This window comes from Emys orbicularis, chromosome 8, assembly GCF_028017835.1.
Source record: "Emys orbicularis isolate rEmyOrb1 chromosome 8, rEmyOrb1.hap1, whole genome shotgun sequence".
Classification (NCBI taxonomy): domain Eukaryota; kingdom Metazoa; phylum Chordata; order Testudines; family Emydidae; genus Emys; species Emys orbicularis.
This window is the reverse complement of record NC_088690.1, coordinates 1,572,909-1,596,557: the sequence shown is the minus strand read 5'-3', so window position 1 is coordinate 1,596,557 and position 23,649 is coordinate 1,572,909. Positions and strand designations below refer to the sequence as shown.

General features: G+C 45.9%; 1 protein-coding gene across 7 annotated transcripts in view; it reads right to left on the bottom strand.

Moving 5' to 3' along the window:
* The window catches only part of ST3GAL3 (ST3 beta-galactoside alpha-2,3-sialyltransferase 3), a 335,526-nt gene that overhangs the window by 237,388 nt on the left and 74,489 nt on the right, over positions 1-23,649 (bottom strand). For 4 of the 7 annotated variants that reach the window (XM_065409115.1, XM_065409117.1, XM_065409119.1 and 1 more), the window contains exon 2: positions 22,051-22,098. The exons of the other annotated variants lie outside the window; for them this stretch is intronic. In XM_065409115.1, coding sequence (XP_065265187.1) covers positions 22,051-22,098 — 48 coding nt within the window. The remainder of the gene's footprint in view (positions 1-22,050; positions 22,099-23,649) is intronic. 7 annotated transcript variants of the gene reach the window in all.

Here is a 23,649-nt window from a genome sequence, read left to right as displayed (position 1 = left end):
ACCATTACTCCTTGTTCTGTCATCTGCTACCACTGAGAACAGTCTAGATCCATCCTCTTTGGAACCCCCTTTCAGGTAGCTGAAAGCAGCTATCAAATCCCCCCTCATTCTTCTCTTCCGCAGACTAAACAAGCCCAGTTCCCTCAGCCTCTCCTCATAAGTCATGTGTTCCAGCCCCCTAATCATTTTTGTTGCCCTCCGCTGGACTCTTTCCAATTTTTCCACATCCTTCTTGTAGTGTGGGCCCAAAACTGGACACAGTACTCCAGATGAGGCCTCACCAATGTCGAATAGAGGGGAATGATCACGTCCCTCAATCTGCTGGCAATGCTCCTACTTATACAGCCCAAAATGCCGTTAGCCTTCTTGGCAACAAGAGCACACTGTTGACTCATATCCAGCTTCTCGTCCACTGTAACCCCTAGGTCCTTTTCTGCAAAACTGCTGCCTAGCCACTCGGACCCTGGTCTGTAGCAGTGCATGGGATTCTTCCGTCCTAAGTGCAGGACTCTGCACTTGTCCTTGTTGAACCTCATCAGATTCCTTTTAGCCCAATCCTCCAATTTGTCTAGGTCACTCCAGACCCTATCCCTACTCTCCAGCCTCCCCCCCATCTTAATGTCATCCATGAACTTGCTGAGCATGCAGTCCACGCCATCCTCCAGATCGTTAATGAAGATATTGAACAAAACCGGCCCCAGGACTGACCCTTCAGGCACTCCACTTGATACCAGCTGCCAACTAGACATGGAGCCATTGATCACTACCCGTTGAGCCTGACGATCTAGCCAGCTTTCTATCCACCTTACAGTCCATTCATCCAGCCCATACTACTTTAACTTGCCGGAAAGAATACTGTGGGAGACCGCATCAAAAGCTTTGCTAAAGTCAAGGAATAACGCGTCCACTGCTTTCCCCTCATCCACAGAGCCAGTTATCTTGTCATAGAAGGCAATTAGGTTAGTCAGTTTAATCATACAAAGCAAAGGAACTGGTGGTGATGGGGGACTTATCTCTTGGGAAAATAATACAGTAGGGCACACATTATCCAACAAGTTCTTGGAATTGGGGACCGTTTTTTATTTCAGAAGATGGAGAAAGCAACTAGGGGAGAGACTGACCTAGATTTGATTTTGACAAATAGTGAGGAACTGGTTGAGAATTTGAGTGAAAGTGAAATGAGAGAGTTCATGATTCTAAGGAATGGTAGGAGGGAAAACAGCAGAATAAAGATAATGGATTTCAAGAAGGCAGATTTTAACAAACTCAGGGAGTTGATAGGTAAGATCCCATGGGAAGCAAATCTAAGGGGAAAAAGAGCTTGAGAGAGTTGGCAGTTTTTCAAAGAGACAGTACAGGCAAAAGTGCAAACTATCCCACTGCATAGGAAAGATAGGAAGTATGGCAAGAAACCACTGGGTCTTAACCAGGAGATATTCAATGATCTGAAACTCAAAAAAAAAAAAAAAAGTCCTACAAAAAGTGAAAACTAGGTCAAATTACAAAGAATGAATATAAAAAAACAACACGAGCATGTAGGGACAAAACTGGAAAGGCCAAGGCACAAAACTAAATTAAACTAGCGAGGGACATAAAGGGTAACAAGAAAACATTCTACAAATACATTAGAAGCAAGAGGAAGACCAAGGACAGAATAGGCCCATTACTCAATGGGGGGTGGGGGGGAGAAAGACAATACAGACTCTCCCCGGGTTACACAAGACCTGACTTACGCAAATTTGCACATACGGAAAAAGTTCCATAAGCCAGAAATAGGATTTTCTAGTTGGGGAAATTTTTGCGTAACGTACGGGTATACGTTTCCGGCCTCCCCAAGTTCGAGTTACGCAAGGCTTTCCAGAACAGAACAATTGCGTAAGTCGGGGGGTGTCTGTAGCAGAAAATATGGTCATGGCAGGAGTGCTAAATGCCTTTTTTGTTTCAGTTTTCACCAGTAAGGTTAGTAGTTATCAAACATCTAACAGAATGAATGCCAGTGATGATGAGGTAGGATCTGAAGCTAAAATAGGGGGAAAAACAAGTTAAAAAGCACTTAGACAAGTTAGATGTCTTCAGAACAGCAGGGCCTCAGAAAATACATCCTAGAATACTCAAGGAGCTGACTTAGGAGATATCTGAGCCATTAGCAATTATCTTTGAAAACTCATAGAAGATGGGAGAGATTCCAGACGACTGGAAGTGAGCAAATATAGTGCCTATCTATAAAAAGGGGAGTAAGGACAACCCAGGGAATTCTTCCACTCGACTCCACATGGATAAGGCCTCAACTGGAGTATTGTGTCCAGTTCTGTGCGCCACATATCAAGAAAGATGTGGACCAATTGGAGGAAGTCCAGAGAAGAGCAACAAAAATGATGAAAGGTCTAGAAAACATGACCTATGAGGGAAGATTGGAGAAAATGGGTTTGTTTCGTCTGGACAAGAGAAGACTGAGGGGGGACATGATAACAGTTTTCAAGTACATCAAAGATTGTTACAAGGAAGAGGGTGAAAAATTGTTCTCCTTAACCTCTGAGGATAGGACAAGAAGCAATGGGCTTAAATTGCAGTAAGGGAGGTTAGGTTGGACGTTAGGAAAAACTTCATGGCAGGGTGGTTAAGCACTGGAATAAATTGCCTAGGAAGGTTGTGGAATCTCTGTCACTGGAGGCTTTTAAGAGCAGGTTGGACAAACACCTGTCAGGGATGGTCTAGATAATACTTAGTCCTACCTTGATTGCAGGGGATGGGATTAGATGACTGAACAACCTGATGTGTACAATTTACTTAGACTTCCAAACACTTTTAACGAGGCCCCACACAAAAGTCTACTACACAAGCTAAAATGCCACAGGGTGGGAAGTGAACTATTCTCATGGACAAAAAACTGTCTAGAAGACAGAAAGCAAAGACTAGAATTAAAAGGTCATTTTAATTGTTGCAAAAGGCTAACAGCAGGGATCTTAGGGTTCCATAACTAGGTTCTGTGATGTTTAATATACTATCTGGAAAGAAGGGAATGAGTAGGGAGACAGTAAATATTACTCCTGGGGAAATTTTGCACCAAAAAATTAAAAATTCTGCACACAATATTGCAAAATTCTGCATATTTTATTTGTCAAAATAACACAATATAATTATACCAGTTTCAATTATTTTTGGTCATTTATTTCAAAATACTTGTCAGCAAGTGTCTGTAACAATACAGACAACAAAAAGGGATTCAGGAAATGTTTTTTGACAAATAGATTCCTTACTAGGTATATTAATACAGAACTCTGAGTAATAATCATTTAAACTACAATACAGAACCATATTTCCCGCACCCCTCAGAAGCAGTGCAAAGGCTTGGGGAAGTCAGGGGTAACGGAGGAGCTGAGAGAGAGGGAAGTAAACTGCTGGAAGGAGCCTGGGTGTGAACTTGGAGGGTTGTTGGTATGGGTAGGAAAAGTATGGAACACGTTTTTTGAGGGTCAGGGAGGGATTGTTAGGGAGCTTTCCCCATGCAGACCCTGGCTGACCCCTAGCCTCTCCCATTCAGTCAGGGACATCTGCCCCATCCCCATGTGTTCCTACACCCCCATGTGTCCTTGAAACCTCAGTCCACGTGTCCCTCCACCCCCACTCAGACACCCACTTGACTCCCCCCATCCCCATGTGGCTCTGCACCCCCTCCCCCATCCGCATGTGTCTCTGTGCCCCCACTCAGCCACTCCCCTGTCCCTATGTAGCTCTGCACGCCCTCACCCTGCACCTCCCTCCTCCCTGTGGCCCCACTCCCATTCAGCCCCTACCCCAGTCTGTCCTCCCCCACTAGCCCATCTGACTCTCCCCGCCCAGCACCTCACGCTGTCTGTCTCCCCACAGCCCCTGCCTCCTGGCCTGGCCTGGCCTGGCCGGCGCTGCGAAGAAGGCAGCCTCTTTTTATTCCCTCGCTGTGCTGGCTGGGAGCTACTGCTTTGTTCTATCACCACAGTACCCTCTGGTGGGCAAAAGGCGGAACTGCAGCAACATTTCGGCAAAGCTTATTTTCTGCGCAAAAAATTAAAAATATGTGCAGCTCATTAATTATGCATGCACAGTAGCGCAAAATTCCCCCAGGAGTAAAATATGCAGATAGCATACAGTCTTTTAGGTTACTCAAGACCAGAGAGGACTGTGAAGGACTTCAGAGAGAGCTAAACAAGCTAGATGAATGGGCAACATGACAGCAAATGAAATTTAATTCAATAAATGCAAAGTAATGCACATTAGCAGGGAAAACAATTAAACTACTCAGACCCCTTACAGGGTTCTAGATTAATTGAATAAACCCAAGAAAGGGACCAGTGAGTCACTGCAGACAGCTCAATGAAAACCTCTGTTCAAACGTGGAGCTGGGATAAAAAACAAACACACAATGTTAGGAAAAATCAGGAATATGATAGTGACCAGTGAGAATATTCTAATGCCTTTTTATAAATCAGTGGTGCAGCCTCACCTGGATACTGTGGGCAGGACTGGTCTCCCCATCTCAAAAAGATTCAAGTAAAAAGAGTTGAGAGAAGAAGAAGGAGAATGATCCAGGGCACAGGAAAGGCTCATATGAAGAGAGATTGAAAAGAGTGTGATTGCTTACCCTGAGAGAGGAGATGAATAAGCTGGGACATGATCAAATCAAGACTGGTGCCTTTCTGGAAGATGCTTAGTCAAACACAAGTTATTGGGCTCAATACAGAGATAACTGGGTGAAAATGAATGGCCTGTGATACGCAAGAGGTCAGACAAGATGATCTTACAGTTCCTTCCTTTGGTCTTAAACTATGAATCTATGAATAATAAAAGTATATAAAGTAATCAATGATCTAGAGAAGTTAGATCAGAAACTTCTTTCCTCCCTGGGCCATAATACAAGAACAATGAAACAGTCAATCAAATTAAAAGGTGGCAAATTCAAAACTGAAAAAAGGAAATTCTTTTTCATACAATGTGTAATTGGGGGGAGGGATAGCTCAGTGGTTTGAGCATTGGCCTGCTAAACCCAGGGTTGTGAGTTCAATCCTTGAGGGGGCCACTTGGGGATCTGGGGCAAAATCAGTACTTGGTCCTGCTAGTGAAGGCAGGGGGCTGAACTCAATGACCTTTCAAGGTCCCTTCCAGTTCTAGGAGATGGGATATCTCCATTAATTTAAAAAAAAAATTAATTAAACTGTGGAACTCATTGCCACACAGAGGCCAAGAATTTAAGACTCAAAAGGGATTGTATGGATAACAAAAATATCCAGAGTTGTTACAATTAAGGATAAAGATTGGCAGGGATATTAAACCTCGTGTTTCAGGTCTTAAGCCAATCTCTAATTACTGGAGATCAGGTTGAGGCCTACTGTGGGGGGCAGCTTATTTCACAACCTCCTACAGCGGAAGATGTAAACACCCTGCAGAAGCATCTGGTACTGGCCATTGTCAGAGACAGGATACTAGACTAGATGGATACTAGACTAGATGGACCTCTGGGAATTCCTGTTTCTACCAATGGCTATTTATAGACCTAACCTTTACTAACAGTGAGGAAGGATAGTCCAGCAGTTAGGGCACCAGCCTAGGACTGAGAGTCCTGAGTTGAAGTCCCCGCTTTGCCACAGATTCCCTGGGTGGCCTTGGGCAAGTCACTTTGCTTTGCTGTGCCTCAGTTCCCTATCTGAAAAACAAGGACAACACCACTGCCTTAATTCCCAGGGGTGGTGTGAGGATAAAATACATTAAAAGATTATGAGGCACGCAGAGATAAGTACCTGTGATAGCTATTTGATGTCAGAAACTTGGTGCTGTCTGTTCTGCTATAGAAGTTCATTTTACAGGCCTTCTGAGGTGCAAACTTCATTCAAACACAGTTCAGAGTCAACCCTTACTGTTCAGCACAACACTGAAAAGCAAGACTCCAGTACCACAAGACTTCTTTGTTCAGGCTCCACTGAACAAACAGGCACACAATGATACGCTATGTCCACACAGTAGATATACATTCATCCACTTTTAATTTTAAGATGATTTTTATTTTACTTTGCTTTGATTTTAACCTGCCTTTATGATATTGTGCAATTGTACAAGCACTCTGGTGAGTGGAGGCTGAGGCTTTATAATTACTATGCAGATTACTGGAATCAAGCACAATGGGGGCACTAAAGCAATACATGATAGCATGTTTGGAAATCTGAGTGCATAACGCAGGCTTAGGGCTTGTCGACACTGTGCTGCAGTGTGGACTACAGAGGTATGAACTGCACAGCACACCAGAGTGATGCACTCTGACTGCCCTGTGTGGAGACACGCACCAGGTACCTTTTAGTTTGCATCAGCAGTGTCCATACAGGGCAGCTGGAGTGCAACACACTGTTGTGCTGTGCAACTCACACCCCCATAGTCCATACAGTATTCTTATTTTAAATTACGCTTAGCATATTGTTAATACAAAATCAGGTCTCCAGTCACTACACATTATATACTCAGGTGGTAAAACAGGAGAGCCATTCTCAAAGTACTACAGAGCATACTTCGTAGCCTTAACAGACCCTAAGATCTATCTAGAATCTTATACTACACCTACCGCTACAGCGTCTCAGTGCATTTGTAAGATGAAAAGAGGAACCAGGTCCTTCTCTTTAGACAGCTTTCACTATCATCTTTTTGTGTGGAAAACACAGCCTGATCCTAACTCATAGTTACAGTATTTCCCTCAGAGAGCAATGCCCCTCAGATTTCTTGATTTGCTTTACTACATTTGCATAGTCTATAGTGTCTGATGCCACTCTGGTATAGACAACAGGATTTCCCCTTAATTCCAAGGCATTGTGGCTATATCATCCATTACAACAGGAGTGATGTATGAAATAACAGGCCGAAAAGAAGATATTAAATTAAACAAACAAATAAAAAGATTCTTACAATGGGTTCACTGGCAGAACAGTATGAGAGAGAATCTGGAAAAGGGTTTCCCCTCTCAGCCACAGGGGAAATACACTAAAGAAGCAAAGAGTCCTGTGGCACCTTATAGACTAACAGACGTATTCGAGCAAGAGCTTTCGTGGGTGAATACCCACTTCTTCGGATATCCGAAGAAGGACTCTTTGCTTCTTTTACAGATCCAGACTAACACGGCTACCCCTTTGATACTAAAGAAGCAGTATGCTGAGAGGTAGATGTAACTGAACAGACCTGGTGACTACATTCTCACTCATGCTAGGAAATTATAGACCACAGCTGACAAAGAATGGCAGAGTAACGTGGGGAAGCCCAGAATTGAATGAACATGGGAAATAAATTTCCTCCAACCCCAGAAGACCACGAGATCTCCTCTGGTCAGAAATAAAACAAATTTATATACTGTAGGGAAGACCAGAGTTGAATCAGAACCTAATAGCTGTCAACAATTTAATAATAAAAGTATAATAGGGATTATAAAAACAGAAGTACAGCCAAGCATAGCAATCTCTATAACTGATGCAAATCCTGTGCCAAGTTAAATGCTGGCACAAATATGGACCTTTCTCCCAAGCATCCAACTGTAATCCAGCTGCTGGTCTGTGAGTGGGAAGCGCTTAGTCTAATCTCTGTAAACTGTGAACAGACCACCCAAACAGACCGTCCCAGGACATGAAGGATTAAACCAAATACAAGTTTTCAAATTTGCGTTTTACAGCGATAGCAACACAGATATATAGAAACACAGTGGGCCAAATTGTTCACTGGTGTGAACTCAACTGAAGTCAATATATGAGGGATGAATTTGGCTCACAGTATTTTTGGCCTCCAACTATAAGCCTGATTTTGAAACATTTACCCACAAATAATCACACCAGAAGGCACAAGTGCTACCCCTTCAACATCTACTTGATAACTGTGAATAGAATGATTTGTGCCACAAAAATCAAGAAAGAATTGCTGCTTGTTTGTAGATCAGGGCCTATGTATGGAATTACAGTTTTAAACTTCTTATACAGCACAGTGGAAAAGCAAGTCCAATTTCTTTTGTTATTTTAAATTTTGCTGATTGTTAGCGGAATTAAGCTGGACAACTCAGGAGACTGAAGTCCTCTAGCAGTAGTAGTTCTCCCCAACTATGTGTCAACCCTGTCCTGGTGCAGTTCAATCTCTATCAAGACTGAGAAGACTATTCAGAGGGAGGAGCAGGAAGGACTGCAAGCGGATAGGCTAAGGGTATGTCTACACTACGAAATTAGGTCGAATTTATAGAAGCCGGTTTTATAGAAATCGGTTGTATACAGCCGATTGTGTGTGTCCCCACATAAAATGCTCTAAGTGCTCTAGTCGGCGGACCGCGTCCACAGTACCGAGGCTAGCGTTGACTTCCGGAGCATTGCACTATGGGTAGCTATCCCACAGTTCCCGCAGTCTCCGCCGCCCATTGGAATTCTGGGTTGAGATCCCAATGCCTGAATGATGCAAAACAGTGTCGCGGGGGGTTCTGGGTACATGTCGTCAGGCCCCTCCCCCTCCGTCAGAGCAACGGCAGACAATAGATTTGCACCTTTTTACCTGGGTTACCTGTGCAGACAACATACCACGGCAAGCATGGAGCCCGCTCAGCTCAGCTCACCGTCACCATATGTCATCTGGGTGCCGGCAGACGTGGGACTGCATTGCTACACAGCAGCAGCTAACTGCCTTTTGGCGGTAGATGGTGCAGCATGACTGGTAGCCTTCATCGGCGATCTGGGTGCTGGTAGCTGTTGGGCTGGCAGCCGTAGGGCTGCATTGCACCAGCCCCTTACCTTTTGCCTTTTGGCAGTAGATGGTTTATTATGACTGGTAACCGTCCTCGTCGTACAGCCGTGGCCATCAATCATTGGCACCTGGACAGACATGCTCTGTCCTATCGAACTGTCTTGACAATGATGCTATTTTCTGCCAAGCGCCCAGTATTTTCTGCTAAGCACCCAGAAGAGGCCGAGGGCGATCTGGGTGCTGGCAGAGGTGGGGCTGGCAGACGTGGGGCTACATTGCTACACAGCAGCAGCCCCTTGCCTTTTGGCAGTAGATAGTATATTACGACTGGTATCCATCGTCGTCATACTGCAGTGGCTATCAGTCTTAGTACACTAACTGCCAAGCGCCTAGTATTGTCTCCCAAGCACCCAGAAGATGCCGAGGGCTATCAGTCATGCTGCACCATCGTCTTAAGATGTAAAAAATAGATTTGTTCTGTATTCATTAGCTTCCCCCTCCCGCCGTGAAATCAACGGCCTGCTAAACCCAGGGTTTTGAGTTCAATCTTTGGGGGGGGCCATTCTGTGTGACAGTTGTTTGTGTTTCTCCCTGATGCACAGCCACCTTTGTTGATTTTAATTCCCTGTACCTGTACGCCATGTCATCACTCGCCCCTCCCTCCCTCCTTCCCCTGGTCCGTCAGATACTAGTTTCACGCCTTTTTTCAGACCAGGCGCCATAGCTAGCACTGGGATCATGGAGCCCGCTCAGATCACCGCGGCAATTATGAGCACTATGAACACCACACGCATTGTCCTGGAGTATATGCAGAGCCAGGACATGCCAAAGCAAAACCAGGACCAGCCGAGGAGGCGATTGCAGCGCGGCGACGAGAGTGATGAGGAAATTGACATGGACATAGACCTCTCACAAGGCACAGGCCCCAGCAATGTGGAAATCATGGTGTTCCTGGGGCAGGTTCATGCCGTGGAACGCCGATTCTGGGCCCGGGAAACAAGCACAGACTGGTGGGACCGCATCGTGCTGCAGGTGTGGGACGATTCCCAGTGGCTCCGAAACTTTTGCATGCGTAAGGGCACTTTCATGGAACTTTGTGACTTGCTTTCCCCTGCCCAGAAGCGCCAGAATACCAGGATGAGAGCAACCCTCACAGTTGAGAAGCGAGTGGCGATAGCCCTGTGGAAGCTTGCAACGCCAGACAGCTACCGGTCAGTCGGGAATCAATTTGGAGTGGGCAAATCTACTGTGGGGGCTGCTGTGATCCAAGTTGCAAGGGCAATGAAAGACCTGGTGATATCAAGGGTAGTGACTCTGGGAAACGTGCAGGCCATAGTGGATGGCTTTGCTGCAATGGGATTCCCAAACTGTGGTGGGGCGATAGACAGAACCCATATCCCTATCTTGGCACCGGAGCACCAAGCCACCGAGTACATAAACCGCAAGGGGTACTTTTCAATGCTGCTGCAAGCCCTGGTGGATCACAAGGGACGTTTCACCAACATCAACGTGGGATGGCCGGGAAAGGTACATGATGCTCGCGTCTTCAGGCACTCTACTCTTTTTCGAAAGCTGGAGGAAGGGACTTTCTTCCCGGACCAGAAAATAACCGTTGGGGATGTTGAAATGCCTATCGTGATCCTTGGGGACCCAGCCTACCCCTTAATGCCATGGCTCATGAAGCCGTACACAGGCAGCCTGGACAGGAGTCAGGACCTGTTCAACTACAAGCTGAGCAAGTGCCGAATGGTGGTGGAATGTGCATTTGGACGTTTAAAAGCGCGCTGGCGCAGCTTACTGACTCGCTCAGACCTTAGCGAAAAGAATATCCCCATTATTATTGCTGCTTGCTGTGCGCTCCACAATATCTGTGAGAGTAAGGGGGAGACATTTATGGCGGGGTGGGAGGTTGAGGCAAATCGCCTGGCCGCTGATTACGCGCAGCCAGACACCAGGGCGGTTAGAGGAGCACAGCAGGGCGCGGTGCGCATCAGAGAAGCTTTGAAAACGAGTTTTGTGACTGGCCAGGCTACGGTGTGAAACTTCTGTTTGTTTCTCCTTGATGAACCCTCCGCCCCGCCCCCCCACCCGGTTCACTCTACTTCCCTGTAAGCCAACCACCCCACCCTCCCCTCCCCCCTTCGAGCACCGCTTGCAGAGGCAATAAAGTCATTGTTACTTCACATTCATGCATTCTTTATTAATTCATCACACAACTAGGGGGATAATTGCCAAGGTAGCCCGGGATGGGTGGGGGAGGAGGGAAGGAAAAGGACACACTGCAGTTTAAAACTTTAACTCTTATTGAAGGCCAGCCTTCTGATGCTAGGGCAATCATCTGGGGTGGAGTGACTGGGTGGCCGGAGGCCCCCCCACCGTGTTCTTGGGCGTCTGGGTGAGGAGGCTATGGAACTTGGGGAGGAGGGCTGTTGGTTACACAGGGGCTGTAGCGGCGGTCTCTGCTCCTGCTGCCTTTCCTGCAGCTCAACCATACGCTGGAGCATATCAGTTTGATGCTCCAGCAGCCGGAGCATCGACTCTTGCCTTCTGTCTGCAAGCTGACGCCACCTATCATCTTCAGCCCGCAACTTGCTCTGTTCATCCCGCGATTCAGCACGCCACCTCTCCTCTCGTTCATATTGTGCTTTTCTGTAATCAGTCATTGACTGCCTCCACGCATTCTGCTGTGCTCTGTCAGCGTGGGAGGACATCTGGAGCTCTGTGAACATGTCATCCCGCGTCCTCCTTTTTCTCTTTCTAATCTTCACTAGCCTCTGTGAAGGAGAAACATTTGCAGCTGGTGGAGGAGAAGGGAGAGGTGGTTAAAAAAGACACATTTTAGAGAACAATGGGTACAGTCTTTCACGTTAAATTTTGCTGTTCACATTACACAGCACATGTGCTTTCGTTACAAGGTCGCATTTTTCCTCTTATATTGAGGGCCTGCCGGTTTGGTGTGAGAGATCACTCACGCAGTGCCAGGCCACAGATTTCGGCTTGCAGGCAGCCATGGTAAGACAGTCTTTTGGCTTTTTTAACCTTCTTAACATGTGGGAATGGTTTCAAACAGTAGCGCTCTCATTTCCCATACCAAGCACCCGTTGGGTTGGCCATTTGAAATGGGTTTGCAATGTAAAAGGAGGGGCTGCGGTTTCAGGGTTAACATGCAGCACAAACCCAACTAACTCCCCTCCCCCACACACCCAATTCTCTGGGATGATCCCTTCACCCCTCCCCCCCACCACATCGCTAACAGCGGGGAATATTTCTGTTCAGCAGAGCAGGAACGGGCACCTCTGAATATCCCCTTAATAAAATCGCCCCATTTCAACCAGGTGACCGTGAATGATATCACTCTCCTGAGGATAACAAAGAGCGATAAGGAATGGATGTTGTCTGCATGCCAGCAAACACCGGGACCATACGCTGCCATGCTTTGTTATGCAATGATTCCAGACTACGTGCTACTGGCCTGGCGTGGTAAAGTGTCCTACCATGGCGGACGGGATAAGGCAGCCCTCCCCAGAAACCTTTTGCAAAGGCTTTGGGAGTACATCCAGGAGAGTTTTCTGGAGATGTCCCTGGAGGATTTCCGCTCCATCCCCATACACGTTAACAGACTTTTCCAGTAGCTGTACTGGCCGCGATTGCCAGGGCAAATTAATCATTAATCATTAAACATGCTTGCTTTTAAACCATGTGTAATATTTACAAAGGTACACTCACCAGAGGTCCCCTGTGTGCCCTCAGGGGATGGGAGCACGCCTTGGGTGAGTTCGGGGGTTACTGGTTCCAGGTCCAGGGTGATAAACATATCCTGGCTGTTGGGGAAACCGGTTTCTCCGCTTCCTTGCTGCTGTGAGCTATCTACATTATCTCCATCCTCAACTTCCTCGTACCCCGAACCCGCTTCCCTGTGTGTTTCTCCAGTGAGGGAGTCATAGCACACGGTTGGGGTAGTGGTGGCTGCACCCCCTAGAATGGCATGCAGCTCCGCGTAGAAGCGGCATGTTTGCGGCTCTGCCCTGGACCTTCCGTTTGCTTCTCTGGCTTTGTGGTAGGCTTGCCGTAGCTCCTTAATTTTCACGCGGCACTGCTGTGCGTCTCTGTTATGGCCTCTGTCCTTCATGGCCTTGTAGACCTTTTCTAATATTTTGCCATTTCGTTTACTGCTTCGGAGTTCAGCCAGCACTGATTCATCTCCCCATATGGCGAGCAGATCCCGTACCTCCCGTTCTGTCCATGATGGAGCTCTTTTGTGATCCTGGGACTCCATCACGGTTACCTGTGCTGATGAGCTCTGCGTGGTCACCTGTGCTCTCCACGCTGAGCAAACAGGAAATGAAATTCAAACGTTCGCGGGGCTTTTCCTGTCTACCTGGCCAGTGCATCTGAGTTGAGAGTGCTGTCCAGAGCGGTCACAATGAAGCACTGTGGGATAGCTCCCGGAGGCCAATAACGTCGAATTCCGTCCACACTAACCCAATTCCGACCCCCTAAGGCCGATTTTATCGCTAATCCCCTCGTCGGAGGTAGAGTAAAGAAACCGGTTTAAAGGGCCCTTTAAGTCGAAAGAAAGGGCTTCGTCGTGTGAACGTGTCCAGGCTTAATTCGAATTAACGCTGCTAAAGTCGACCTAGACACGTAGTGTAGACCAGGCCTAAGGGTCACTATAAATATGAATCAGCGAGGAAGAGGAGTAATTGGGTTATGGAAGGGGAAAACAAAGGGTTAGATAACTTCAATATTTAACATAGGTCCAGATTAAAGAAAGGTAATATTGAAAGTGTTGGGGGAAGCAGGGACTCGAGTTGATTCATTTTTCTACTGCTTAGATTGCAATCTCTTTGGTGCAGGAACCTGTTTAAAGCTATAAAAGCATGTAGCATGATTTGGAAGGTTATATAAATAATTAAACACAAAAAGTGTTTTTAAAAAAACCCATTAAGATTGCAAAACCAAGCAGTCAAAAGTTAGGAAATGCCATAATTAAGGTGGTCTGGTCTACTTACCCCAGGCCCAGGCTTTTGGCCCAGTTCCAGTCCCACACCCCCAGCTCCTACTTCATCTGCCCCACGCTGCTCCTCTTCCCAATCTGCTCCCTCTGCATTCAAGTCAGGCAGCTTCCTCTTGCTCACTGCCTGAGCACCAGCAGGTGGAGCATTGAGAGCAGAAGACAGTCTCCCGTGCTCCGTTCCTGCACCCACAGCAGTCCGGAGCAGAAATGGCAAAGGAAGTCCTGCTCAGCCCCTGCAACCCTAGTCTGGAGCATGCCCACTACATGTAGAAACCTGGGGAATTTAGCTGTCAAGTTCTAACAAGTCTGTACTGGTCATGCGTGAACTGAGATTTTTCAAAGACTTACAAAACTTGGCCAAATGTTGGCATTCATTTCTAACTGGTGCAGCAAAAGGCACGGGGGGGAGGGATAGCTCAGTGGTTTGAGCATTGGCCTGCTAAACCCAGGGTTGTGAGTTCAATCCTTGAGGGGGCCACTTGGGGATCTGGGGCAAAATCAGTACTTGGTCCTGCTAGTGAAGGCAGGGGGCTGGACTCAATTACCTTTCAAGGTCCCTTCCAGTTCTAGGAGATGGGATATCTCCATATTAAAAAACAAAACAAAAAAAACATCCCTGATACCATGCTGACAATCCCCCTTTACAAAATTTCACATTCTGACTCCAAAGTACAGGAGGTAATAGAATGTCTCTCAAATAAACAGTTATCAGTTCATTTTTAAAAACATGGACAAAACAATGTATTTTTCCCAAATCTTGTTCTCAGAAATGGCAGAATCTTTTTTCTGAAACTTTCCCAAATTTCAGCCTGAGACGCACAGCTAGCATAGGAAATTTCAATCCATACAGTTCAAATTTGGCACAGTCACAAGCAATTGAAAACGGGATCTGATAATAAGAAGTGTTGGGCAACCTTAAGTGTAGAAAGCCATTACCAACTCAGCCTATAATAATCACCATTTAGTGTCTATTAAAATTGCCAATAATTGTGCCAGCTAATGTGGATAAATATCCAATACCCTGAGACCAATACTTCATTTTCCACAGATTACATCAGACGGCAATGATTTTTGAACTCTACCAACACAGCTGCAACTCAAACCTGTGAGCTTAAGGAGAAAGGCTCCATATCCTATCACCAATCCCCTGAGAATACTGGTAACACCAGAAATCATGAGACTACTATTTATTGCTCCAAATTTGGCAGCAAACGCAAGTAATATCCCTTAATTTGCTTTTCCCTGTAATCCCTGATCTGGTGGCCCCCAAGACATCTGCCCCAGCTTTATATCCTGTAGAAAGCAATACACTAGAGAGGTCCTCTTCATTAGACAAAGTGATTACATAATTCATCCCCAACCAGAAAAAAAAGCAAGTGAGCAATGATTTGAGACGCAGTCGCCAATACCACTCCACGGATGATCCATCAGAAGAGGTGTCTCTAGTAGCAGTCATGACTAAGGCTACATTTATGTTGCGGGTGAAATCCGTGACGTCCAGAGACCTCCGTTACATTCTCTGCTTCAGCCCCAGGGGCTGCGGGACTCTGGAGTTGGCAGCCAGAGGGGCCCTGGCAGGGATCCGGCAACAGGAGGCCTCCTGCAAGGTTCCAGCAACGGGTGACAGCCTCGTGCCGGAGGAGGGGGATGCCTCAGGCGAGCAGCTGGGGGTGTCCCATTTTCTTCTTGTAAAATATGGTCACCCTGAGTGGAGCCCCTCTATCCCCTCCACCCCCCCCGCAGCTTCCAGTTGCCGTGGGCAGAGGGGGAGCCCCACAGCTCCAAGCCACCACGTTGGCAGGGAAAACCATGGAGCCACAAAAGCAAAGATCACAGACAGGTCACGGCTTCTGTGAATTTCTGTTTATTGCCCATGACCTGTCTATGACTTTTACTAAAAATAACCATGACAAAAGCCTTAGTCATGACCCTGCCCTCAAAATAGGTGCAAGTTTCACTAGTTCAGAGAATGAGGCAACTGATGTCATTCCAAACCCAATGTTTTAGTATTATTAAAGGCTGAGAGGTTCCAGTTTTCGTAATAAAGTGAATGGAATGTGTAAATCTTGAGAGTTTTTTCCTTTCCTAATAAATTACAGTAACTTCCAGGGACAGGAAAATCTGTTAGTCTGGTTTAGACTGAATTCAGGGAATGAATTCCAATAGGAAGGTGAAAGATTTCACCCCATGAACTGCATATGCCCTTTATTCTCCCAAGAAGTTATCTGCTTAAATCCATTCACATTCTTTGCTAAATAAACTGTTATTTCACTCAATGCCACGTGTCCACTTGCGTAAATACAGTTAATGATCCCTTAGTGAATCTTTCAAGAGAATATGTTTCTCCATTTTAGAAGTTGTATCATATTTCCTAGTAAAAATCAAAGATAATATTAATAAAAAAGTAATGTGCATGAGCTCTCAGTGACCTACAGGGGAGGCTGACAATCTGCAGAGATACCAAAGACAAAGAAAAATGACATTGAAGTTTTATTATTGTAAGATCCATTATAAACTAATTCTCAAGATTTCCGAATGGATACCCTCACAGCTGCACGTTCAACAGGAGTGGTGAGGGAACAGACAGGGATACTGAGCATGTTGGTCAAGTCATGGAAAGACTGTCTACACCAGACAACCAGCACATGAAAGTCACTGGCAAAAATCCACCATCTCCCATTTAGTCTATAGTCAGATAAATAAAATAGGAAGTAAGTCCCATTAATAAAAGATTAACAAAAAGGGAAAGCAGTTCTGCAGAATAAGTAAATATAAACCACCAAAATCCACTGTACTAAACAAAACCCTCTGACCCACCAAATTAACCCTATGTGTGCCTTAGGGAATAAAGAGAAGGCTGCTGCTGCAAAAGAAAGTGCTATATGTCCTCCCACCCCGGCCACATCCCCTTCAGTTATTTGGATGAAGAGAGAGAAACACCTTCCAGCTTTTCCCGAAGAAAAAAATCAGGGTCCAGGATTTAAGTAGAAGGATCTATGGATACCAACACAGCCCCAAACATGCAACGGCTAAGCAGTCAGTGCTTGATCAGAGGGGTCCATCCAAAATTTGTCCTTTAGGATCCCAGACTCTCTTTCTGCCATTTAGCTCTGTACTGCATTCTGTGTCATACTTTACAGTACATTTTGGGTGGGATTTTCACAAGCACCTAAAGCCCCATAGGTCTTTTGCTCTTAAATCACTCATGCATTTTTGAAAACCACTCTTTATATCCATCAGTCCACACTACTTCCCAGAAGAGAAGGGTCAGATTAGAAACCAACAGATTAAGGTTACCTTAAAATATGTGGGAGGCTCAAAACCTGTATACTATTTAAATTGCTTGAACAAAGCAGCTTAAACCAGCCAACAGCTTAAACCAGCTGCTATTATGACAAAGGGTACTGCTGGGACCAAACCAGACATGCCAAACCCACGGGGGGAAAAACACAAAAATTGGACTTGTTTTAGGCTTAATTGGCTTGTGAGTTGCTTGTTGGCTAGTTTTTGGCTTGTAGCTTGTTTGACTTGTAGCTTGTTGCTTCTTTTTTTTGATCGGCTCCTGGCAAGCAGTGGCAAGGGGCAGAGAGCACAGGGGGCCCACCACAGTCCCAGACTGCACGCCAGGGGAATCTAGTCACAGAGTGAGGGAGTTCTTAGGGACTGGCTTGTTTTGGCCTTGTTTTGAGATGGGATTAGCTTGGTTTTTGGCTTATTGTGAAAGTCGGGGGGCTTATTTACCGCATGAAAGTTGGCAACTGTGGATCAAACCTCACGTTCTGACAGGTGCACAGATCCGATTTACACACAGTCACATATGTATCAAAACTCTTATCACTTTCAGTCTGTATGTTAGCAAGATGGTGAGTAATGCTCCATCTATAGCTTCCAGCAGTCAATGCACCTTTATCCTCCCCAGGCCTGGAGCAGAGCAATTAATCTGCTTGCTCTCAGACAGAAAAAAAACCCAACAACCTCTTGGACAAAATTAGTGGAGATATAAATTTGATTTTTAAGCTCTAAGTGGGTGTAGCCAGCATCTGAATGTAAAACAAAGCAACTATAAAAAAGCACTTAGCGTCCATTCCAGGTGAATGAGATCCAGGCCCCACTCAAACTCCCTCTCTACTCTGTTTTCTGCTTTGAAGTCCCCAGAGTTCAGAACACAGGTTCTTATTATGTCTGGCCCCAACTAAAAAGCTGGTCCAGACAATACACCCAGGACTAAAGCATGAACCTTCCCTTGCTGCTCAAGATCTTATCTTTGATGCATGGGCTAGAGAACCCCAGAAACATCCAGCCCCAACTATCAGACAAGATCATGATGTGGCCTCAGGGACCCCCTTTATAAATAAAGGGCCATATGTCTTTTTACACTTCTAAACCTCACTCCTTCATCTCTCAGCACATCAGCTAGCCACAGGCTCCATGCCAATGCTATTCTGTGAATCAATCATAGCTAGGTGCTCAGTGACCGCCGGGCAATCCTTCTGCACATTTCACCGCATTATCCTGACTACCCCCTGACTTCCACCTGCTGAAGAGTTAATAGTGCAGCAGTCTTTCGGCACCCCTGAAAGTTGAGAATTGCACATAAGCAGAACAGTAAATACAAAACCAAGATGAAGTCTTACAGTCAATTCAAAAAATTATTCTGGCCATGGAAAGACGTGAATTAGTGGTTATAGTTGAGCACTTCTAAAAAGTTAAACGAAGTACCCAGTCTGCCCATTTGTAAATAGTGTTACCAGATTTGCCCATTACTTTGGGGTATGGTCATTTATTAGGGTTACTCTTCGGGGGGGGAGGGGTTTCTGTAATTCTATCAATGTACTGCTTGTGTCACTTGTGTTCCCATACAGAGCTCTACTTCTCCCTTCTGCAAGTTCCCTCCCAATGGAGCTATCCTGCAGGACCTAGGTTCCCTAGGGCTGGATTCTTCCAGCCCCAGAATCAGACAAACACACACACACCCATTAACAGAGTGCGTCTAAGAGGACCGAGTTAATCAGCACTACCAAGCTGCCCCCTTATATGTCCCTCAACTCAGCAGGCTGGGTCAAGCAGCACTTCCAAGCTGTCACCCTTGTCCGGAGGGGTTTAGGTGAGTCTTCCACCGCCTTTTCATTGCTGTTTGTAAGTCTTGCTTCTGATCGGCTTTGGTTCAAGCAGAAGCTGGGGCGAGGGGGGTAGGTCTTTCATGAGTCAGACAGGCTGGACACTGCGCCCTGGTTCCCCAAGAACACAGAGCTGATAGGTAATAATAGAAAGTTTCCTTGTGCTTGTTTAAAATATGAAATCCTAGGAATGATGATGTGATTGACAGCTTCATCTTGAATAATTAATTGATTAAACTTTTTTTTTTTTTTAATACTCAACTTTTCCCCCTTTTATACCCCGACCTGAAACAACACCTACTCGGAATGGCTGGGCCTGGTGCAGCTATAGGTTCTTTCTGGGCACTGCCAGTTCCTGGGTTCGCAGCAAGGTGTGATGGGATGGACGGCGGAAGAACAAGAATCACAGTTTTTCTCTCTCTCCTTCCTGTTTAACAAGGAAAGCTATCCCTCAGTGGGCAGAGACCACACACAGACTGATGTCTCAATTCTCAGCATGAGCTAGAATTTGCAGCATAATAAATCCAAGGGTTTTAATACAAGGGCAATTTAGCACACAGATCTCTGGAAAACCTATTCTCTTGGGCATTTCTCAGCCCCTCTCTCCTGAGTAGCAGGTTGCTTCATAATAAGAAGGGAGAAATTGGATTTTGTTGGGGGAGATGGAGTTACAGAAGGGTGTTTTACTGACTCCAACTGCTCTCCCTGAGATGTCAGAGGACAGGGACTTGTCTCTTCAAATAGTGCCAGCGAGCCAGCCTGCTTACAACTAGGCTTGTTCCCCACCCCTCACAAAAACATGACTTCAGAGACACTCATCAAGAGAATTTGTTTTTTCATGAATAAATTAAATTTCTAATTATTTATCGTCTCTCAAATTGTAACACCCCATTCCGGTGATAATGCTCCTATTTTTAACATTCATAGAAAACTGGCACATAGGAAGATAATATTGTAACTCCACATTGATGAGTAACCGGTCAGGACTCTGTAAAGGTATGCCAAACTCAAATTATCCATGGAATTAGCGGTAAGTAGCTAAGCAAAGATTCAGGGGAAACCAAGATCGAATTATGCCCCTCTGAATTCACCCAGAGATTTCATATACTTTTAATCTTTTCCATTCTTGCCCACTTCTGAGGATTAAAGAAACTGTCCTTTAGTACAAGAGAAAACTCTGCACAGTAGTTAGTGTGGCAGGGTTTGGGGGAGGGGTTAATGCAAAGCACCAAGACGACTGTTTTCACCAAAACCTGGCGTCATTTCCATTCTGCACGCAGTGCCAGCAACCCTAAGCTGTTCCTGAATCAGATCATGCACTCTTGACAGATCAGAGAATGATGAAAGAACATCAGAATGCATTTCGGGCTTAAAAATGAACCGAATGACACCAAGGCCGGGGTAACTCTGAGTTCTCTGCACAAGCGTCACTGTAGTGCCAGGCAGCAGGCTTTGTTTGATACGCATACAGGCAGAAGACTAGTACCATGCTGGAAGGCAGCAAACTATTCCTACCAACCTGGGAGGAAAGAGTATTGGACAAAAGAAATCCAGGAGCACATTTCGTTTTTGAAAAGGAAAGGGAATCAGGTCAGACTTTTAGCAGGTATAAAAGGACATGTTGTGTTAGACTTGCTGGGCCCGGGGCTGAAGCCCAAGCCCCACCACCTGGGGTCAAAGCCAAAGGGCTTCAGCCCTGGGCAGCGGGGCTTAGGTTACCGGCCCTCCGGGGGCTGAAGCCCTTGGGTTTCAGCTTTGGCCCACCCCCGCCCGGGGTGATGGGGCTCAGGCAGGCTCAGGCTTCGGTTCCCCCTCCTGGGGTCATGTAGCAATTTTTTTTTTGGTCAGAAGGGGGTCGCAGTGCAATGAAGTTTGAGAACCCCTGCGTAGGTACTTTACACGCACAACTATAAACTGTGTCAAGTGAATTTTATCCAATGTTGTGGCTACTCTATAGAAATGTCTACCTCAGTGCAGTGTGCCTTAACTACAGACCATGTTGTGCTGCAGACAGCCACACTAATATTCACTAGTTCCCTGAAGCAGCCCAAGCACAAAAGACCCTTTCAATTTTGCTTTTTGCTTCAATTTAATTATGTGATGGCCAGTAATACACATGGTCATACTCAGAGGGCAACAGGAATGTGATCATCCAGACGCTCCCCTTGGGTTCATTAACTCTGCTTAGCTCTGCAGAAAACAACATCACAGCCCTGCTTGAGAAACTATAGAAATTCCCCTCCTCAAAGCATTCCTCCTCACCCTTCCCTCACATAATTCAATTGCACGTCCAGCTGAGAACCTCTCCTGGCAGAATGAAACCGTTGTTCCCGTCAGTGGGCAACATCAATTCAATGTCTTTCACAGTAGCAACTGGGCCATTAACTTCACTGTGTGCGCCCAGCTCCTCTGCCTGACTGACTTCACATCTACAGCAGCGAGCTCACAGCAGCACAGCGGTGCCAGCCGCACTGCTGCAAGATTGCTCAGATAGCCACTCTATGCTGACAGGAGAGAGCTCTCCGTCGACATCATTAAACCACCCCCACGAGCAGCGGTAGCTATGTCGGCGGGAGAGTGTCTCCTGCAGACATCGGGCTGTACACACTGGTGCTTCTGTCACTGTAACTTATGTCACTCATAAGGTGTTTTTTTCCACACCCTGAGCGACGTAAGTTATACCCACAAAAGTACTAGTGTGGACATGGCCTGAGTATTGGAAGTGGTTTCACGTTTTAGGGCTGGCCTATACTAGAAAATTAGATCAACCCATCTACGCCCCTCAGGCATGTGAAAAATCCACACCCCTGAGCGACGTAGTTAAGCCAACCTAAGTCGCCGTGTAGACAGGCCTCTCAGGGAGGTGGATTACCTGAACTGAGGGGAGAACTCCTCCCATCGGCATAGGTAGTGTCTACACTGAAGCACTAAAGCAATGCAGCTGCATTCCTGCAGCTGTGCCATTGTAGCATTTCAAATGCAAACAAGACCTCGTGCCACAGTAAGTCCCTTAACATTTCCAGTGCTCATAACAAAGGGACATATTTAGCCAGTTTGGTTAGACAGCCAATTTTCAATGTAATTCTGCGCCAAGATCTGACTCATTGTTATCTGCCTCCCAACATGGCTACCAAGTCTAATTAAATAAAAGCCTTTTTGTGAGGGAGATAGAGGGGGAAGAAGGGGATGTTGTACCTGAGCCTACTGTACGTCCAACGGAGTCAAAGGAAAGAACCACTGAATCTGTAACACAAGAGTACAAGTTCATTTTCCCCTTTTAAAAAAATCCATGAATTGTTTACAAGAGGCTTCTCTTTCCTGTCCCCATTTATCATATAGAGGCTGCATACTCTACGTTTTAATGTGCATATGAATCAATCCATACCTTCAGAGTACGTTTAGTTGTACTGGGGCAGGAACCACATGCCATCTGGCAAATATGGGCAAATACACCACAGTCCGGCATCTATGGCCTACAGATGTCACTCTAAGCGATACCCCCATTGCCATTACAAGGCAGAGAACTACAAATCATTGCAATGCGTTTCTTGCATTTTTCTTTCGTTTTAAGGAGGTAATCCCCCTTGCTATGTTCCATCAGGAGGAACATGAACCTCTTCACCTGTCAGGTATGCATGCCCACTGTTCCCCAGTGTTACAGACGATAACAGGCATCTAGCAAAAGAGGGTGCTGTTCGAAGTTAGAGAATCTCAGATGGTGATTAGCTGATGAAAAAGAAATGATTTATACATGTGAAACCTGACAGACAGGTACACTTACGTGTTCAGCGTGGGATTTATTTATTTGTTTAGCTGTGTGGCGCAGCAAAAGTCTAATGCTTGGAGCACCCAGAGGATTCACATGTGTTGAGAAGTGGGAAAAGCTTCAGCTTGCTATCTACATCATACAAAAGAAGGATCTGAATGCTGATCCTGTTTGGGCCAGGGACTGTCTCTTTCTGTGCATGCCTGCATTTGCTGACAGCACTCACAAAATGTAGACACAGCCAGAATACACATTATTTAAAACAAATCATGAATAGTTAATAATAATGCCCCATTGCTGGGGGATGTTGCTGAGGTATAAAATAATTTTACTTTATTTCTAGTCTGAATTTGTCTAGCTCCAACTCCCAGCCACTGGATCTCGTTAGACCTCTGTTTGCTACACTGAAGAGGATTCTACAGTATAATCCAATTTCTGTTCCCCATGTAGGTACTTATCGAATGTGATCAAGTCATCCTGTGATAAGCTGGGTTTCTGTAGGTCCCATTTGGGTATTTGGAGAACCCTTTCTCCTTTAAAAGTCCTTACAATTATGGGGACACTCGGTCTCGGAGTGTTTCAAGAGAGTCTATAGAGGCCTAGCTTGCCTATGAAGGCTAAATACAGCTAGACTCCAGGTCAGGGCTTATCTTCAACCCCGCGTGCTGCAATCAGCTTGGGCCTGCTCTGGTGGGCTCTTATAGGCAGCAGAGGTTCACAAGTCATCTTCCTCCCAGCAGCTTTGTTGCAGGAATCAGCAAGCTCTGAAGCACAGCAGTCTCCCTCCTGGTTGCCACCCCTTCCTGTGACAGTCTCCCTTCTAAGCTCATTTCCTCCCAGCGGAGAGGCTCTGCTCATAGGCCTATTTAGTGTCAGCCGAGCCCAGAGGACCTCATTAACCTTTTCCTGGCTGGGATTAAGGTGTGCCCTATCACATGCTCCATCCGTCAAAATGGGAAGCAGTTCCTGGTCTCCGACCTCCCTTGAAAAAACACCATCTTTACCTGTAAGGTTGACGTGCCAGGTAC